We start from the raw sequence: 17,286 nt of genomic DNA on the forward strand, positions 1-17,286 counted from the left end.
TACTGTGCCGTCATGAGGTATTAAACTGGAGCAGCTTCTATTACATGAGGTCAGTGCTGCTAAATGATCCCCTTTCAACTAACTCATTCTCTTCCTTTACATATCTTACTTCCAAAAGAACACAACAGGCTACTTTCCATTTCAAGAAATCTGACTTTTACTTGTTGGCTACCACCATATCTAGCTAGTGACTCTTCCTTGTCACTGAGCAGTGTCAGAAGCCAATTGTCACACTTCAGAAAGCTTCGAGTTTCATTCCAGCATCCTTTCATACCACCTCGGTAACCACAGCCAATATTGTGTCTATCTTCTTCTATTTATGGATTGAGAAGCACAAGAAGTAAATGATGGGGAAATGCACTGTGCCACACACAGAAACTGAAACACAATCTCACATAACCCTGCACAGAGGTACATATCTATTGTAGTGGATCTGTATATCAATATGGACTATTGATGAATAGCCACAGATTTTAGACCAGTGGCGGCACGCTCCACAACCAACATTAAAGCAGCAAATCTCTGAATCAGTGCCTAGATGCATTCTCACTTGATCATCCAAGACTTTGCTAAGATACTTTATGTTGGTGTTTTCCTGAATTTGTGATCCATCTATAGTTTAACATAAAGAATCACACACCTGCATATAAACATTGTCATCTTCTCCATGCTTGCTATATTACTATAGACATCCTTTGTACGGGATTCTGGCAAGACAACTGAAGATGACTATGGTGCATAGTATGGATAGTTTGCGGTTTGTAATTTTGGAGTTTTATGTGGCTTCACTGATTTCTGATCCCTACACTCTCTCATTATGGTTGTAAGTTCACAGTTTTCTGTTGTGAAGCAGACATTTCTCTTTACATAGCAAGCAAATGGCTCCTTGGCATCAACAGTAAAGAACCCAAATATTTCCACACAGATGCTGAGTGCAAAGTACTGGTCAGACACCATCACAGACTGTATATTTTGAAGTGAAAAGATATTAAACTTTGAATAGCTTTTATTTGTGAAAAAAAATTCTAATAAAATCTGTCAGCCCTCGCACTCGTGCACTATCCATAATATTCAGAGAGGAGATATTGTGCCGCATATAGTATTCTTACCTGGCTTGCAAGACCTGTAGATATGAACAGAAGCAACATTTTTTCAAAGCGTAGTCTGAGTTTTCTTTCATATTTTGTGTTATTTAGTTTCAATATAACATTATCAAGCCCATTCACATTGAGCCTACTGGTTAAAGAGTTCTGATGGAAGCACATGAAATCCATGCTGAAAGGCCCCGAGAGTATTTCATTTTGTTTTAACTCTTCAGAACAGCATTACACAGTCAGCAGAATGAAACGATAAGGGACAGATGAGTGGGTGGCATAAAATGATTCATCATGGTCTAATTTCACTTTTTTGGTCACTCTGAATCCTAATGTTTTGGAGCAATTTATGCCATCCCTTGGATATATTGACTGTAGCCCTCAACTTCAGTCTAAGCACTCAAACATTCAAATGCACCACTGGCTTGCTGTCAGAGTACTACATCCCAGTGTCTCCACAGAGGTTCCTTAGCATCACTGCAAACTCAGACAAACATGTGCCCAGCAGAGTCAGTACAACAGAAGAGTCCAGAATTTTGCCTCGGGGCGAGCTTTCATGTATTAACTTAAACTCAGTCATGCCAGATGACTACTGGCTACTCCAAGCGAGGGCCAGTGCTTTGATAAAGCATTCCAGACCTGTGGGATGTCTGAGATATGGGTTTAGCAATCTGATAAATATTGAAGTTAAAAGTTCAGCACAGTTCACTGCTCTACAGTGATGGCTAGTTCTAAAGTAAGTTTGTTTGGGTTGGATGTTCATCGGCTCATTCCACCTGGCCAGAGATGAAAAATCGGAGACATCTGTAATTGTCTGGCAATCTTGCACATTTCCCCCTCGCTGCCGGTTTCCACAGAAACTCATACTTTTTTTTTATCCTCTTTGTGGCTTGTTTCTCTCTCACCCTGTATAATATCATAGCTCAGCAATAATGATATAAACTGTTAATATTTCAGTGGGGGGGAAACCTCACTTTATTCCAAAATTCTAGGGCTACCAACTGCCAAACACTGACAGAATGTGGCTAAAAACCTGCCTATAGTGCTACTGAGAGATGTCAAAAGGCTGTGTAGGGGGAGATTTTCATTTGACAGTCACCAAAAGGCTCGACACTTATTTTCCTGGACTTCCTTACTGTGTGCCTCAACACACTCACTAAAAAATAGATAAAATAAATAATAATAATATTAATAATAGGCTCACATGCTGAGGTCAAATGGGTAGATCACAGAATGGGAGAACTGCTAAATGTTCCCAATTAGGATTTAAAAAACAAAAACAAAAAAACTAGTTAGGTGTTTGTCTCAACTCTGAGCCTTACAATTATTAAGAGTTATCATGTGAGATCTGCTGTACTCAAAACCTAAAATCCACTGAAGAAACAATGGATGAACACAAGATTTATGATGGAAATAATGCACCCGAGGGTAAATTCCTCTAAGCTTGGTAAACTACCAAGACTACCCATGGTAAATGCAACATTTCTATAATCTCTAGTCTATTTGTAACAAGGTTTTAACCTTTGCCACAGAATCTACAGCCTCTCATTAGGAAATGGGATGTGTTTGAGCAGCTAAACAAAAGGAAGTCAAGAGTAAAATGATCCCTAACTGCTGAAAGTGTTTTTCACTGAATCTGACAATTTGCTCAGCAGTACCATCTCCAATTACTATACTACATACCTCAGGCTGCAAAACATTATTTTCAGCTTTGATTAATAAGCTGATTACTGTCAAAGCTAAAAAATAAAAAAATAAAAAATAAAAAGTCTACAGGCATGTTATCTCCAGCCAGGAGTCTAAAACTGTTCAATGTACTCCTGGAAGATTGAAACGATTGCATTGTTGACATTTCTTTTGACCTCAGTTTTGAAGCCTCATCATTGGCAATGATTGGAACAAAAAAGGGGTTGTTTTTTTTTTTGTTGTTGTTGTTCTTCAAAGCTAGAAATGGGAGTGCAGAGCCAGGATGTGACAAGCTAACATTAGTTATGGATAGCTCAGCTGATTAACAAGGTGCATTTAAGGTTTAGTATATTAGTAGTGAAAAACAGTTTTAAAACCAAATGTTTTTGCCTGGGAAACAAAATGACTCTTAAAGCAGAGCTTGTCAAAGTTGCCAATTTAGGGAGAACATTAGTACACTGGATGCACTTTGTCTCCTCAGACGATTCTAGTATTTTATGTTGCCTTGAGATACAGTCATGAGTAAAAGTATAAAAGTATATCTTTATTGCTTCCATAGGAATTAAGAGCAGTCAGCAATGCTGGTAATCACATGTATTTGATTATCAGCACTGATTGTTGATCATGTGCAGTCCTTTTGGGTATTTAAGGAGCTATAATAAACTATTTAATATCAGACAAACATCAAAATATGGGTATAAAAGAATCTCCTGTAGATCGTCCTGCTCAGCTGCAGGGAAGGGGTGGTGCAGTGGGTTCAGGGGTGGTGCCAGGGGAGGTGGGTGGACACAGCTGAAAGCGATGCTGCCTCCTGTATTTTAGTAGCACGGCAGAACCCGAGGGAAGAGAGTGGTCCAAGAGCTGACGCTGGGCAGGATGGCTGGAGTCACATAATAGCCTACAGGCAAACTGTGTAAACAAGTTCCACTTTGTAAATAAAGACACTTAAACACATCAGTTGCGCCAGTCTGCATGTGCTGGACTCCATAACCAGGATAAGTGTTACAACCCCTTTTTATTCTAAGGTTTTTTAGGTTTAAGTACACCAACTGTGTAATGCTATCATATCCATATGACCAAAGGAAATGTAACAAGTAACTTTATTCCTTCTTTTACAACTGTTCTGTCAACACAACATTTACATTTAACAGCTTACAACAACTTCAGAAAAGTCCAAATCTTATGTCTTAAGATTATGTTATGTCATACAGTGCAACTTCTTCATCACATTTACACTAAATTACATTTGAAATTCCACATAGCTTTTCAAGCCCTCAGGATCTGAGACGATATTCGCAAAACATCCTGAGGCAAAAAGAGGCTCCCCATTTTTTTGGGTGTTGCATGAGCCCAAAGTGCTAAATGATCTCCAAAGTCTGACAGACAGAGGCAGTCCAGAGGGCTTCCAATCACTACAGACTAATCAACATAAAGTCATTTTTATAAGGGTCTTCTATCACTCACTTGTCTCATGCTTTAATTTCTTTATCACATGTATATGATCCCCCTACATGTTTTTTTTTTCATGTTCTCTTTCTATTTTTTCCATCTTAGGTGGTACTTACATAAGCAGGATCACAACACACAGCTGTTTGTGTAATTTGTCACTTAAAAATGTTGGTTTTGGTGATGATCAATAACATACAAGCAATTTGGCTCACCTTCAGAAACTGCTGCTGACTCAGGATTCTGAGAACAGCTGTTTGTGTGAAATGAATGGCCCAAAAACCTCTGTGGAGCTGCTAATTAGCTTAAGAACCTAAGTACTGCAAAGTATCATTTGATCACAATTTTACAAAAAACACATTAATAAGCTTTTTAAAAACTTACTGTACAGCCTGGTAAGAATTACTGGCTGCTAAACACATCAGTGTTGGTGCATATTTTGTCTGATAGGCTTCACAGTAGAATCGAATGCTTTGGATAGGCCTACAGAGGGAATGGTGATCACATGATCTGTCGAGCAGAATCACTATGAATCATTTTTCCAAACTCTCAGGACATGTGTCAGAACAGCCGTGCAGACAGTTGTGTCAAGTGCTGTCTTTACTGTAAAGTGCAGACTATTCTGAAATATACTGCTGACAAGTTAACAAACTAGCTTTCCAGTGGCACCACTGAATTATATTTACAGCAACCACACCTGCAAGTAGTTGGAATAGTTGACCAACTGGCCATCCAGATTTTGAGCATATAACAATCTCAATCCTTGGGTGACTAGCTTTGATCACAAGACAATGCACAAATCATCTGGTCGGAGGCAACCCGTCTCGAAGCAATCACTGACTCTAGTCACTCAGGCTGTTTAATTTCATTTCTAAACACAGGCAAATTGCCAACACACTGCAATCAATATGAATCAGTCTGAACTAATGAGCACAACAAATCTGTAACATATGTCTTTGCAATATGGGGCTCAACTCAGTTTGTTGAAAAATGGTTGTAATAATAATAATAATAATAATAATAATAATAATAATAATAATAATAATAATAATAATAATAATGCATTTTATTTGAGGGCGCCTTTCAGAAACCCAAGGTCACCTTACAAAGAACAAAATTAATAAGATTAACAGTAGTCATAAAATACATAAAATAAGTTAAAATTGCAAAACAGAGCTTGACAACAGATAAAATCAGCACTAGAGCGAATAAGCCAGTTTAAACAGATGTGTTTTGAGCTGTGTCTTAAATACGGAAAGGGAGTCGATATTTCTTATGACTGGAGGAAGAGAGTTCCAGAGCCGAGGAGCAGAGCGACTGAAAGCGCTGTTCCCCATAGTGATAAGGCGTGAGGACAGAACAGTAAGATGAATAGCAGATGATGATCTGAGAGGGCGGGAAACAGTGGTGATATGGAGCAGGTCACACAAATATGAAGGAGCAGATTTATGGATGCACTTGTATGTAAGAAGTAAGATTTTAAAATTTATCCTGGCTTCTATTGGCAACCAGTGAAGCTGCTGAAGAACTGGGGTAATATGAGCACTTAACAGAGTACGAGTTATGACCCAAGCTGCAGAATTTTAAAGAAGTTGGAGTTTATGAAGGGACCTTTTAGGGAGACCCAATAGGAGGTAATTGCAGTAATCAATATGGGATGTAATAAGACTATGGACAAGGATGGCAGCAGCATGGGGAGTAAGGAAGGGACGGAGTCGGTTAATATTACGTAAGTGGAAGTAAGCAGATCGGGTTATGTAATTAATGTGAGACTGGAATGAAAGAGTATTATCAAGAATGACACCCAAACTCTTAACCTGAGGGGAGGGAAGGGTGGGAGAATTTTCCATGTTAATGGAAAAACTGTGGGATTTGGTTAAGATAGATGGTGTACCAACAAGTAAAACCTCAGTTTTATTACTGTTAGGTTTGTGAAAATTGGAGGAGAACCAGGATCTAATCTCAATAAGACAGTTTGAGAGGGAGGGAGGTGGGAGAGATGAATTGGGTTTAGAAGAAATGTAGAGCTGGGTGTCATCAGCATAACAGTGAAAATGTATACTATATTTTTGGAATATATGACCAAGAGGGAGCATATAAATAATGAATAAGAGGCCCTAATACTGAACCCTGGGGCACACCAGCAGAAACAGGATAGAGACTTGAAGAATGGGATTTAAGTTGGATAAACTGAGTGCGGTCTGAGAGATAGGAGGTGAACCAGGCAAGGGGGGTATGACTAATGCCAATGGATGCTAACCGGTTCAGGAGAATATTGTGAGAAATGGTATCAAACGCCGTACTAAGATCAAGAAGGATGAGGATTCAATTCAATTCAATTTTATTTATATAGCGCCAAATCACAACATAAGTCGCCTCAGGGCGCTTCATAGATACAGAGAAAAACCCAACAATCATATGACCCCCTATGAGCAAGCACTTTGGCAACAGTGGGAAGGAAAAACTCCCTTTTAACAGGAAGAAACCTCCGGCAGAACCAGGCTCAGGGAGGGGCGGCCATCTGCTGTGACCGGTTAGGGTGAGAGAAGGAAGACAGGATAAAGACATGCTGTGGAAGAGAGACAGAGGTTAATAACAGATATGATTCAATGCAGAGAGGTCTGTTAATACATAGTGAGCGAGAAAGGTGACTGGAAAGGAAAAACTCAATGCATCATGGGAATCCCCCGGCAGCCTACGTCTATTGCAGCATAACTAAGGGAGGATTCAGGGTCACCTGGTCCAGCCCTAACTATATGCTTTAGCAAAAAGGAAAGTTTTAAGCCTAATCTTGAAAGTAGAGATAGTGTCTGTCTCCCGAATCCAAACTGGAAGCTGGTTCCACAGAAGAGGGGCCTGAAAACTGAAGGCTCTCCCTCCCATTCTACTTTTAAATACTCTAGGAACAACAAGTAGGCCTGCAGAGCGAGAGCGAAGTGCTCTAATAGGGTGATATGGTACTACAAGGTCATTAAGATAAGATGGGGCCTGATTATTTAAGACCTTGTATGTGAGGAGCAGGATTTTGAATTCAATTCTGGATTTAACAGGAAGCCAATGTAGGGAAGCCAAAACAGGAGAAATATGCTCTCTCTTTCTAGTCCCTGTCAGTACTCTTGCTGCAGCATTTTGGATTAGCTGAAGGCTTTTCAGTGAGTTTTTTGGACATCCTGATAATAATGAATTGCAGTAGTCCAGCCTGGAAGTAATAAATACATGAACTAGTTTTTCAGCGTCACTCTGAGACAGGATATTTCTAATTTTAGAGATGTTGCGCAAATGGAAGAAAGCAGTCTTACATATTTGTTTAATATGTGCATTGAAGGACATATCCTGGTCAAAAATGACTCCAAGGTTCCTCACAGCATTACTGGAGGTCAAGGTAATGCCATCCAGAGTAAGAGTCTGGTTAGATACCATATTTCTAAGATTTTCAGGGCCGAGTGCAATAACCTCAGTTTTATCTGAATTAAGAAGCAGAAAGTTAGCGGCCATCCAGGTCTTTATGTCTTTAAGACATTCCTGCAGTTTAACTAATTGGTGTGTGTTATCTGGCTTCATGGACAGATAGAGTTGGGTGTCATCTGCATAGCAGTGAAAATGTATGCTATTGTAACACACGATACTTTACCACTACTGAATGTAGAGAAAGTTAGGATCTTAGGCTTATGGTCTCTAGGAATCGACTAAGGAGCGAATGACACACAGCTAAAAGAACAGTCAACATTTATTCAAAACAAAACCAAAAACAGTCATTCAACAGTTCACAACAGTTCCAATTGTCCATATTTGTCAGTCTGTGTATTCAGTTTTAGAGTTCAGAGTTCAGTGTTCAGAGTTCTTTTCAGTCTTTTCAGTTCAGGTGTGTGAGTATAGTGTTAATGTTAGTACTACTACCCGGGTAGTGTATTGTTCTGAGATCTCATAAGCTTATCTGTCAAGAAGTAACGCAGTTGTCACTTCTAAGTAGGCTGGAAATCTTTCCTGCATCGCAGCTGGGGATCCGAAATCCTGGCTCGCAACTTTAGACTCCAACAAAAAAAACAACCTGCACAGGGCAGTGAACATATTTTACATGAATATCATATAACAACTTAATCAACACTAGTGACCAAATGTCTCTCACTCTTTGTATATAACGACTTAATGCAATCAATAATAAAATTAATCAAAGAACCTTAAAACAATTTCCACATCATACAAATTTAACTCAAATCTCATATTTTGTGAACAGCAGTCACATCAATCCAATGAATTGAGAGAATGTACATTACTGATGCACGAGGAAAGTGCAAAACGTGGTCGCAGTACTATTTAGCCAAAGACTGCTCATATTTATCATCTCATTACAATAAATAAAACTTACCTACTAGCTTCCAAAGAAATATTTCCGATTGGCTTAAAACATTCACAAGTGAAGAAATAAAAAGATAATACAGCACTTAAAAGGAACACATGAAATTTACATTATACTAAGCTAATGATTAGCTTGCTATGTGTTAGCAGAGACGGGTCTTCCAGCGGAATCTGCATGAATATTGAAGATACTTATATTGTCTAGACGGAGGAATAATCACACGTGGGGCATCGGCTTTTCACCGGAACAACACTTAGTTTTTATTATTGAACTCTCGCGTGCACTCTGCAGCATAACAGGAAGCATCCTTTCAAAATAAAATCACAACAGATGACAACGAGGGCATACCTATTAACTAGCTCAACACCCCCACTTGCACTCACGTTGTCAGCTTTACATGCATTCCAAAAGAAACAGTTTTTCTTTACTATTTGTTTACACTCCAAACATATATTTCTCAAACTTCAATAACTTCCCCTTTGTTGCTGGCTTTGTCATAACATCGGCCACCATCAGACCTGTCGGACAATACTCCAATATCAAATTTCCAGCATTAACTGTTGATCTCACAAAATGATATTTGATATCGATATGCTTACACCTCTGTCTGTTAACAGGATTCTTTGCCAATGCAATAGTCCCTTGATTGTCCTCAAAAATCTTTGGCGGTCTCTTTTGATGCTCATACATGCTTTGCAACAGTTGTGTCAAGTACAAACATTCTTGTGTTGTTGCTGCCAAAGCTATGTACTCTGCTTCACAAGTTGACAAGGCAACAGTTGGCTGCTTCTTTGTTCGCCATGACACCAAAGTACCTCCTTCATTCAGGCTTACGCAGTAACCTGTAGTACTCCTCCTGTCAGTCACATCCGCAGCCCAGTCTGAGTCACTGTGACCTTGTACTCTCAAATCTTTGTCACTTTTCCTGTAGCACAATGTCTTGTCTTTTGATTGTTTCAGGTACCTTAGAACATGTTTCACAGTAGTCCAATGTTCCACAGCTGGTTCTTTGAAGTGCTGTGACAGCTTACTTACAACAAAACTCAAATCTGGTCGTGTGCAAGAGGTCAAGTAAATAAGGCTACCTACTGCCTCTCTGTACATTCTGACATTGTTCATTTTCTCAGCATCATCATTGTAGTTCAACCTTTGTTCACAAGGAGTTGATCTTGGTTTACAGTCTTGCATTTGAAATCTTTCCAGTATGTTTTCTACATATCTCTCTTGTAACATTTTTACACAATCTTGGGTTTGCTCAAAATCAATACCAAGAAAATGTTTGAGTTTCCCCATATCTTTCATTTTGAATCCTGCAGTTAGCATTTCCTTCACAGTTTTCAAAACCCTTTCATCACTGGCTGCAATAATAATATCATCAACCCATATGATCATGATCACTTTTTCTTTTCCTGTTTTCCTTGTGTAAACACAATGATCTACAGGACTCTGCATGAAACCGTTCTCTATCAAATAGTCATGTAATGTCCTGTTCCAGTTTCGGCCTGACTGTTTAAGCCCATAAAGTGACTTTTCCAGCTTGTAGACCAGTTTCTCATCTGTTTTTCCTTTTACTTCATAGCCTTCTGGCTGCTCAACATACACTTCAAAATCTATTGGTGCATGCAAGTATGCGGTTTTTACATCCATCTGATGCAAAATCAGGTTTTCTTGTATTGCACACTGCATCAATACTCTTATGCTTGTCAGGTTAGCAGTCGGAGAAAAAGTTTCATCATAGTCTATCCCAAAACACTGGTTGTAACCTTTAGCTACGTACCGTGCTTTATATTTTTCTGATCCATCACCACTGTTTTTCTTCACATATACCCATCTACCCCCCACTGCTTTCTTTCCCTCAGGTAAGATTGTTAGGGTAAAGGTGTTGTTCTCTTTTAAGGATTGCATTTCTTCATCCATAGCTGCTTTCCACTCTCTAGAGTTGGGTGACCTTGCAGCTTCACTGAATGTCACGGGTGAGTTACTTATCAGTCTGTAACAGTAGTCTATGTTAGTCAGCACTTGATCATCAATGTCTTCTCCTGACTCATATTCATTTAGATAATCTGGTTTCTTTCTTGTTCTAGAAGGATACCTTCTGGAGTTTTCAGTCTCATCACTAAGTGGCATCTGACTGTTCACTTCTGGTTGGTTGTCAGTATCTGGTTCCTGTGAACTGGTACTGGGGCTTTCCCTGTTCACGTTTGGTCTCTCCCTCACCTGTATGTCTTCATCCTCAGATGTCGTATCAGTTTGTGTTTGCTTTTCCTCATTGTGTTTGGTTACAAACTTAACCAGCCTAAACTTTTGCACTTTGGCGCTGTCTGGGAAATAAACCTTGTATGCTGGACTGTTTTTGTCGTAGCCTACAAAAATCCCTTTTGTACACTTAGAATCCAGCTTACCCTTGTTTTGCTTGTAAGCATAACACTCACACCCAAACTTTCGCATTCTGGATAGATTGGGCTTCCGCCCAGTCAGCAAAAAGTAAGGTGTCTGCCCTGTCCGGTTGTTAAAGCATCTGTTTCTCACGATAGCCGCTGTTTGAACTGCATACGTCCATAATTCCTTTGGTATGGCACTCTCAATAAGCATGCACCTCCCCATATCAAAAAGTGTTCTCCAGCCACGTTCCGCTGTACCATTCTGGTGAGGGGAATATGGGGCTGAAGTTTCATGTCTTATTCCATGTTTGTTTAACAATACCTGGTAACTCTTTGCCATGAATTCTGTGCCGTTGTCTGACCTGATACACTTTACCTTCCCGAGTGGGGCTGTATCGGCCAAAAAGATTTCAGTTGCTTGCATTGTTTCACTTTTGTTTTTGAGAAAATATACAAATACTGCACCGGAAAAGTCATCGGTAAACAATAATGCATATCTGTGTCCATCTCGTGATTCTGGATCTATCGGCCCTGCTAGATCCGTATGTACCAGCTCGAGAGGTTTCTCAGCTCTCCTGTCAGGGTTTCTATTCCTAGTCTGGACAAATTTTCCCTGAATACACACCTCACAGTTCAAACTTTCTTTGTCAGTTTTCCCTTTGATTTTCATACCTTCAACCACATTTTGTAGCTTCAGAATGTCACTATGATTGCAATGTCCCAAAATTTCATGCCATGTCTGCACATCAAAACAATTATTACACTTATCATCGTACTCACTTACAGTCTCAAGGTAATAAAGTCTGTTGTGCTCATGGATGTGAAACTTTGTACCGTCTCTGTGTTGAAGGACATTCCTTCCTTTCTTAAAGATGATAGTGGCTCCGTTCGTGGTGGCCGCTCTCACAGAGAAGATATTCTGTGGAAATGAGGGAATGCATAGGGCGTCTTTCAGTGTTGTTTTACACTGTCTCCCTCTGCTGTCAATCAAGCACACCTCTGCATCTCCTCTGCCTTCAGCCACTCCTTTACACCTGGTGCCATCAGCTAATTCCACACAGTGCGTTCCCGGCTGGAAGTTGTCATTAAATTTCTTGAACGCTGTTTTATCATTCAGGATGTGTGATGTTGCGCCAGTATCCACCATTAGGCCTTTGGTCCTGATGTCTTGTGGCTGTTGAGGTGCCGCGTAGTCATCGCTCATCCGGAAGACATAGGTGTCGTCGCTCCCTGCGTTGTCGCCCTCCTCCGAGGCTATGCGTGCTTCATCATTCCGTTGTCGTCTCCTGCAAGTCGACTCTCGATGGGTGTTGCTCCTACAGTGACTGCACCACTGTCTGTAGCGGCATGCTCTGGCCTTGTGTCCCCGTTGGCCACACTTAAAACAGACTATGTCTGACATGTCTCTCCTGTGGTCATTAGCAGCTGCTGCGGGTCTCACGCTGGGTTGCACTCTCGCCTTCATGATGTTATCCTCTTGTTCCATTAAGCGCATTTTCTCAGTGTCCTCATAGCTGCGGAGTTTCGTTTTAAATTCCGCAAACTTGATTTCTGATTCACTTTGCGTAATGTGAACGGAAAAAGGTTTAAATGTTTCTGGTAAACCTTTTAACACCATCGCTACAAGCAGACCATCACTAAGTGTCTCTCCAGCATTTCTCAGGGCTGTAATAAATGTCTCTGCGCGTATGATGTACTCCGTGACGCTCTCACTGCTTGCTTTCTTCAGAGAAGTCAGTTCGGTATAAAGGCTGATAATTCTTGGTTTACCTTTTCCTGCATAATAGTCTCTTAAAATTTTCAGTGCCTCGCGTCCATCATCGGCAGCTTCTCTCATCACGAGCGATAAACTCTTATCATCCAGGAACTGTATTAACTCTGCATAGGCCTGGGCATTCTTATCTTCGTCGTCCTCATCGTCGTCATCGCTTTTCAATATTGTGTCTTTTAGACCTTGTAATCTAAGATGTCCCAAAAATTTTGTCTCCCACAGTTCATAATTCTTCTCATCTCCGTCAAAAACCAACCTTGCCCATCGGCCACTGGGTTCACCAGCACGCTTATTCATGGTGCTAACTTAGCACGCTAGCCCTAACCGAACACGCTGTACTTTGCGACTTTTCTGGTGGTAAACTTTCCCCTGGCGTAGCTTCAATGTTTTCCTGGGCCCATAACCTGTTAGCAGAGACGGGTCTTCCAGCGGAATCTGCATGAATATTGAAGATACTTATATTGTCTAGACGGAGGAATAATCACACGTGGGGCATCGGCTTTTCACCGGAACAACACTTAGTTTTTATTATTGAACTCTCGCGTGCACTCTGCAGCATAACAGGAAGCATCCTTTCAAAATAAAATCACAACAGATGACAACGAGGGCATACCTATTAACTAGCTCAACACTATGCTAGCACAGTTAGTCAACTCACCGGAAATGAACAAAAAACACAAAAACAGAGGTACATCAGCATCAACAAAAAGTGTCCGCGTTTCCCAACAAGCGGAAAAGTAAAATCCAATTTGTGTCTTCACACACAATCCTTGTTCAAGAAAAAGGTTAAGGAAAAACTCTGTGAGTAGCTCCAACCAGCATACGTAGCCTTAGCGCTATTCTCCTTCTCTATAGTTCTCAACTCAAGTTCACAAGCACTAAACAATCTCATAGTGCCACCTACTGACATTCTTGGGGAACAGCAGTTCATTTTCATGAGGCAGATTTTAGGTGGGTTACATCCCTCCCCCCCTAAATGGGCATGCATCCCTGCATGACAGCAGTCACTTTAAATGGTTTTTACTCTACCAACACATGGGGAAGGGTTTGAGTCAAGGGCATGTGAAAAAACCTGATCAAGACTGTTTAAAAGAGAATGCATCACTAATGTTAAGGGATTTCCCAAGGTGTTGTAGGTTAGTCTGCTAGGTTCAGTCCTGTTCCTAGTTGACCGCCTGATTTCTCTTGTTTCTGGAGGTTTTTCATCTTTAGCAACTTCTGCCTCCAATCCATATCTATCACTCCCCTCTTTTCCATCCGACAACCCGGTTGTTTCAGTTTGGTACTGCTCCTGAGTTACGTCAATAACCTTTTCCAAAGGTTCAACATCATTTTCTGTAGCTGGATCTATATCAGCACATGAATCATGAACAGATGAATATTCCTCATTAACAATAACACCTGTTTCTTTCATTGGAGGGTCATTTCCAATGTCATTTCCACTAGAACCTTGAAGTGAACCATCGCCCTCATCCAGCTCCACGGGTGCAGAATGAAACTCCTTTACTGCAGGGTTTAGATCAGACTCGTCCCGGTCCACACTTTGTTCTGACACAGACTCAGTTGCTTTGGGGATTTCACTGACAGTAATGAAAGCCGGGTAATTGACTTCTTCGTAAACTACTGGAAAGTCATAATCCACAATGTCATTATCACCCAGATAATGATAGTCTCCTTCAACTTCAGAAAATGGATTCTCTTTGGAGGTGTCGCCTTTGGGTGTCTCTTTCTCTTGGCTTCCATGACTGGGTTCGATTGGCGCTGAGCATGACAGAAACCCACACGGTAACAGTAAGTCTCTATGCAGTGTCCTCTCAGGCCCATCTGACTTGAGTGGAGCAACAACATATACAGGAGAGTCATTGAGCTGTTTTACAACTTTGTAGACCGTCTGACTCCATCTGTCAGCTAGTTTGTGTTTCCCTAGCACAACCAAGAAAAGCACAGTGGGGGGGACTGTGGAGAAGGCAAACGAACTCAACAACTTCTTCAACAGGTTTGACCAGCCCACAACCCCCCCACCCTCACCTTCACTACAGAGTCCAATCCCCACTCTCCTACCTCCCTCGCTTCCCCCCCTTCCTGACACCATGACACCCCCCTCCTCCAATCCCTCTCTCAGCAGCAAGACATCTCCCCCCCTCCCCTCTTCCCAAACATCTCCCAGTGTCACAGTGGATCAGGTCAGGAGACAACTGAGGAAGCTTCGCCCCAGAAAGGCAGCAGGCCCAGACAAGGTGTGTCCTAGGATGCTAAAGGCGTGTGCTGCTGAACTTGGGGAGCCGCTACAACGAGTCTTCAACCTCAGTCTGCGACTGGGGAGAGTGCCCGCCCTATGGAAGACATCCTGCATCGTCCCGGTCCCCAAAAAGAACCGGCCCAATGAGCTGAATGACTTCCGACCGGTGGCACTGACGTCACATCTTATGAAGACTCTAGAGCGGCTCTTCCTCAACCTCCTCCGACCACAGGTACAACATGCCTAGGACCCACTACAGTTTGCATACAAGGCGGGTGTCGGAGTGGAGGATGCCATCCTGTACCTCCTACACAGAGCCCACTCACACCTGGATGGGGGAAAAGGCACGGTCAGGATCCTGTTTCTTGACTTTTCCAGTGCCTTTAATACCATCCGGCCCTGTATGCTTCAAGAAAAACTGAACAGGATGGAGGTGGACCCCTGCCTGGTGGCTTGGATCTCCGACTACCTCACCGACAGACCACAGTACGTCAGGCTGAAGGACATCACGTCTGACACTGTGGTCAGCAGTACAGGAGCACCACAGGGAACTGTGCTGTCCCCTCTTCTCTTCACCCTGTACACCTCTGACTTCTGCTACAACTCTGAATTATGCCACATTCAGAAGTTTGCAGACGACACAGCCATCATGGGGTGTATCTGGGATGATCAGGAAGAGGAGTACAGAAGTCTGGTGAGGAACTTTGTCGCATGGAGTCACACAAACCACCTGCAACTCAACACCTCAAAGACTAAGGAACTGGTTGTGGACTTCGGGAGGTCTAGAGCAGGTCCACTGCCGGTTCAGATAGAGGGGGAGGAGGTGGAGGTGGTCAACAAGTACAAGTACCTCGGGCTGTGGGTGGACAATAAACTGGACTGGTCATGCAACACAGAGCACCTGTATAAAAAAGCCCAAAGCCGACTGTACTTCCTCAGGAGGCTGAGGTCTTTTAACATCTGCAGGAAGCTCCTGAGGATGTTTTACCAGTCAGTGGTTGCTGGAGTACTTTTCTATGCTGTGGTGTGCTGGGGGAGCAGCACAGCAAAGAAGGACTCATCCAGGCTGGAGAAACTGATCAGGAGGGCTAGCTCTGTGGTCGGCATGAAGCTGGACACTCTGGTGACAGTGGCAGAGAAAAGGACATTAAAGAAACTGATGGACATTATGGACAATGCCAGGCATCCTCTGCACACGGCCATTAACAACCAGAAGAGTCTGTTCAGTGACAGGTTGCTTCTCCCAAAGACAAGAACTAACAGACTTAAAAACTCCTTTGTCCCACACGCCATCAGACTGTTTAACTCCTCTCTGGAGGGGAGAGGGAGGGGAAACAGGAGGACAAAGGAGGGAACAACTAAGCTGTAGTGCCTCTTCACCTCACTGTGCAATACCTTTTGTGCAATACTTTTGTAAATAGTCAACGGTGCAATAGACTCAATACTTGAAATGTGCAATTCACTTGTATTTTTATTTTTATTCCTATTTATTCTATTTATCCCCTTCGTATATTTTATTTATATTGTCTCTGTATTTATATATATGTGTGTGTGTATAACTCTGTAACTTCTGTCGGTGCGGTGCTTCAGTCCAAAAGCCACATCAATTGGAAGATTTGGCTGTCTCCCAAACATGAGCTGATAGGGTGAATACCCAGTTGTGTCATTTTTTGTGCAATTGTAGGCGTGAGCCAATGGCTGCACATGATCACGCCATTTTAGTTTGTCGTCTTCTTGGAGTGTTCCAAGCATCCCTAGCAGTGTACGGTTAAACCGTTCTACTGGATTACCACGGGGATGATAGGGGGTTGTTCTTGATTTTTTTATGCCTAACATTTGGCATAAGTTTTTGATGACTGCAGATTCAAAATTACGGCCCTGATCACTATGCAACCGCTCTGGTATGCCATAGTGAATGATGAATTTGTCCCACAGGGCCTTGGCAACGGTCTTTTCCTTCTGGTCTGGAGTTGGCACTACAACAGCAAACTTCGTAAAGTGATCCGTTATCACCAGAATATTCTTTGTTCCTCGGCTATCAGGTTCTAGAGACAAATAGTCCATGCACACCAACTCAAGTGGTCGACTGGTTTTAATATTTACCAGTGGGGCAGATTTCTCAGCTCTAGCCTTGCGGCGGATGCACCTTTCACATGTTCTGATTTTCATTTCAACATCTAGGAACATTCGGGGCCAAAAGAAACGTGTTCTCACAAGGTCAACAGTTCTTTCCAATCCCATGTGACCTACTGCATCATGAAGACTTTCAAGAGCTACTTCCCTGTACTCCTTCGGAAGCACTAGTTGAAAAA

At 41.9% G+C, this 17,286-nt stretch overlaps 1 protein-coding gene across 1 annotated transcript in view; it reads right to left on the reverse strand.

Moving 5' to 3' along the window:
- Nucleotides 1-17,038, reverse strand: part of LOC309698207 (uncharacterized protein) — a gene marked incomplete at its 5' end in the record, with an annotated part of 316,523 nt that extends 299,485 nt beyond the window's left edge. The window contains 2 exons of the mRNA XM_082520507.1: nucleotides 13,394-14,658; nucleotides 16,849-17,038. Of these exons, the coding sequence (XP_082376633.1) occupies nucleotides 13,745-14,658; nucleotides 16,849-17,038 (1,104 nt within the window). The 3' untranslated portion in view covers nucleotides 13,394-13,744. The remainder of the gene's footprint in view (nucleotides 1-13,393; nucleotides 14,659-16,848) is intronic.
- Between the last annotated feature and the right edge of the window lie 248 nt (nucleotides 17,039-17,286).

Source organism: Aulonocara stuartgranti (genome assembly GCF_965226115.1).
Source record: "Aulonocara stuartgranti genome assembly, chromosome: 22".
NCBI lineage: Eukaryota > Metazoa > Chordata > Actinopteri > Cichliformes > Cichlidae > Aulonocara > Aulonocara stuartgranti.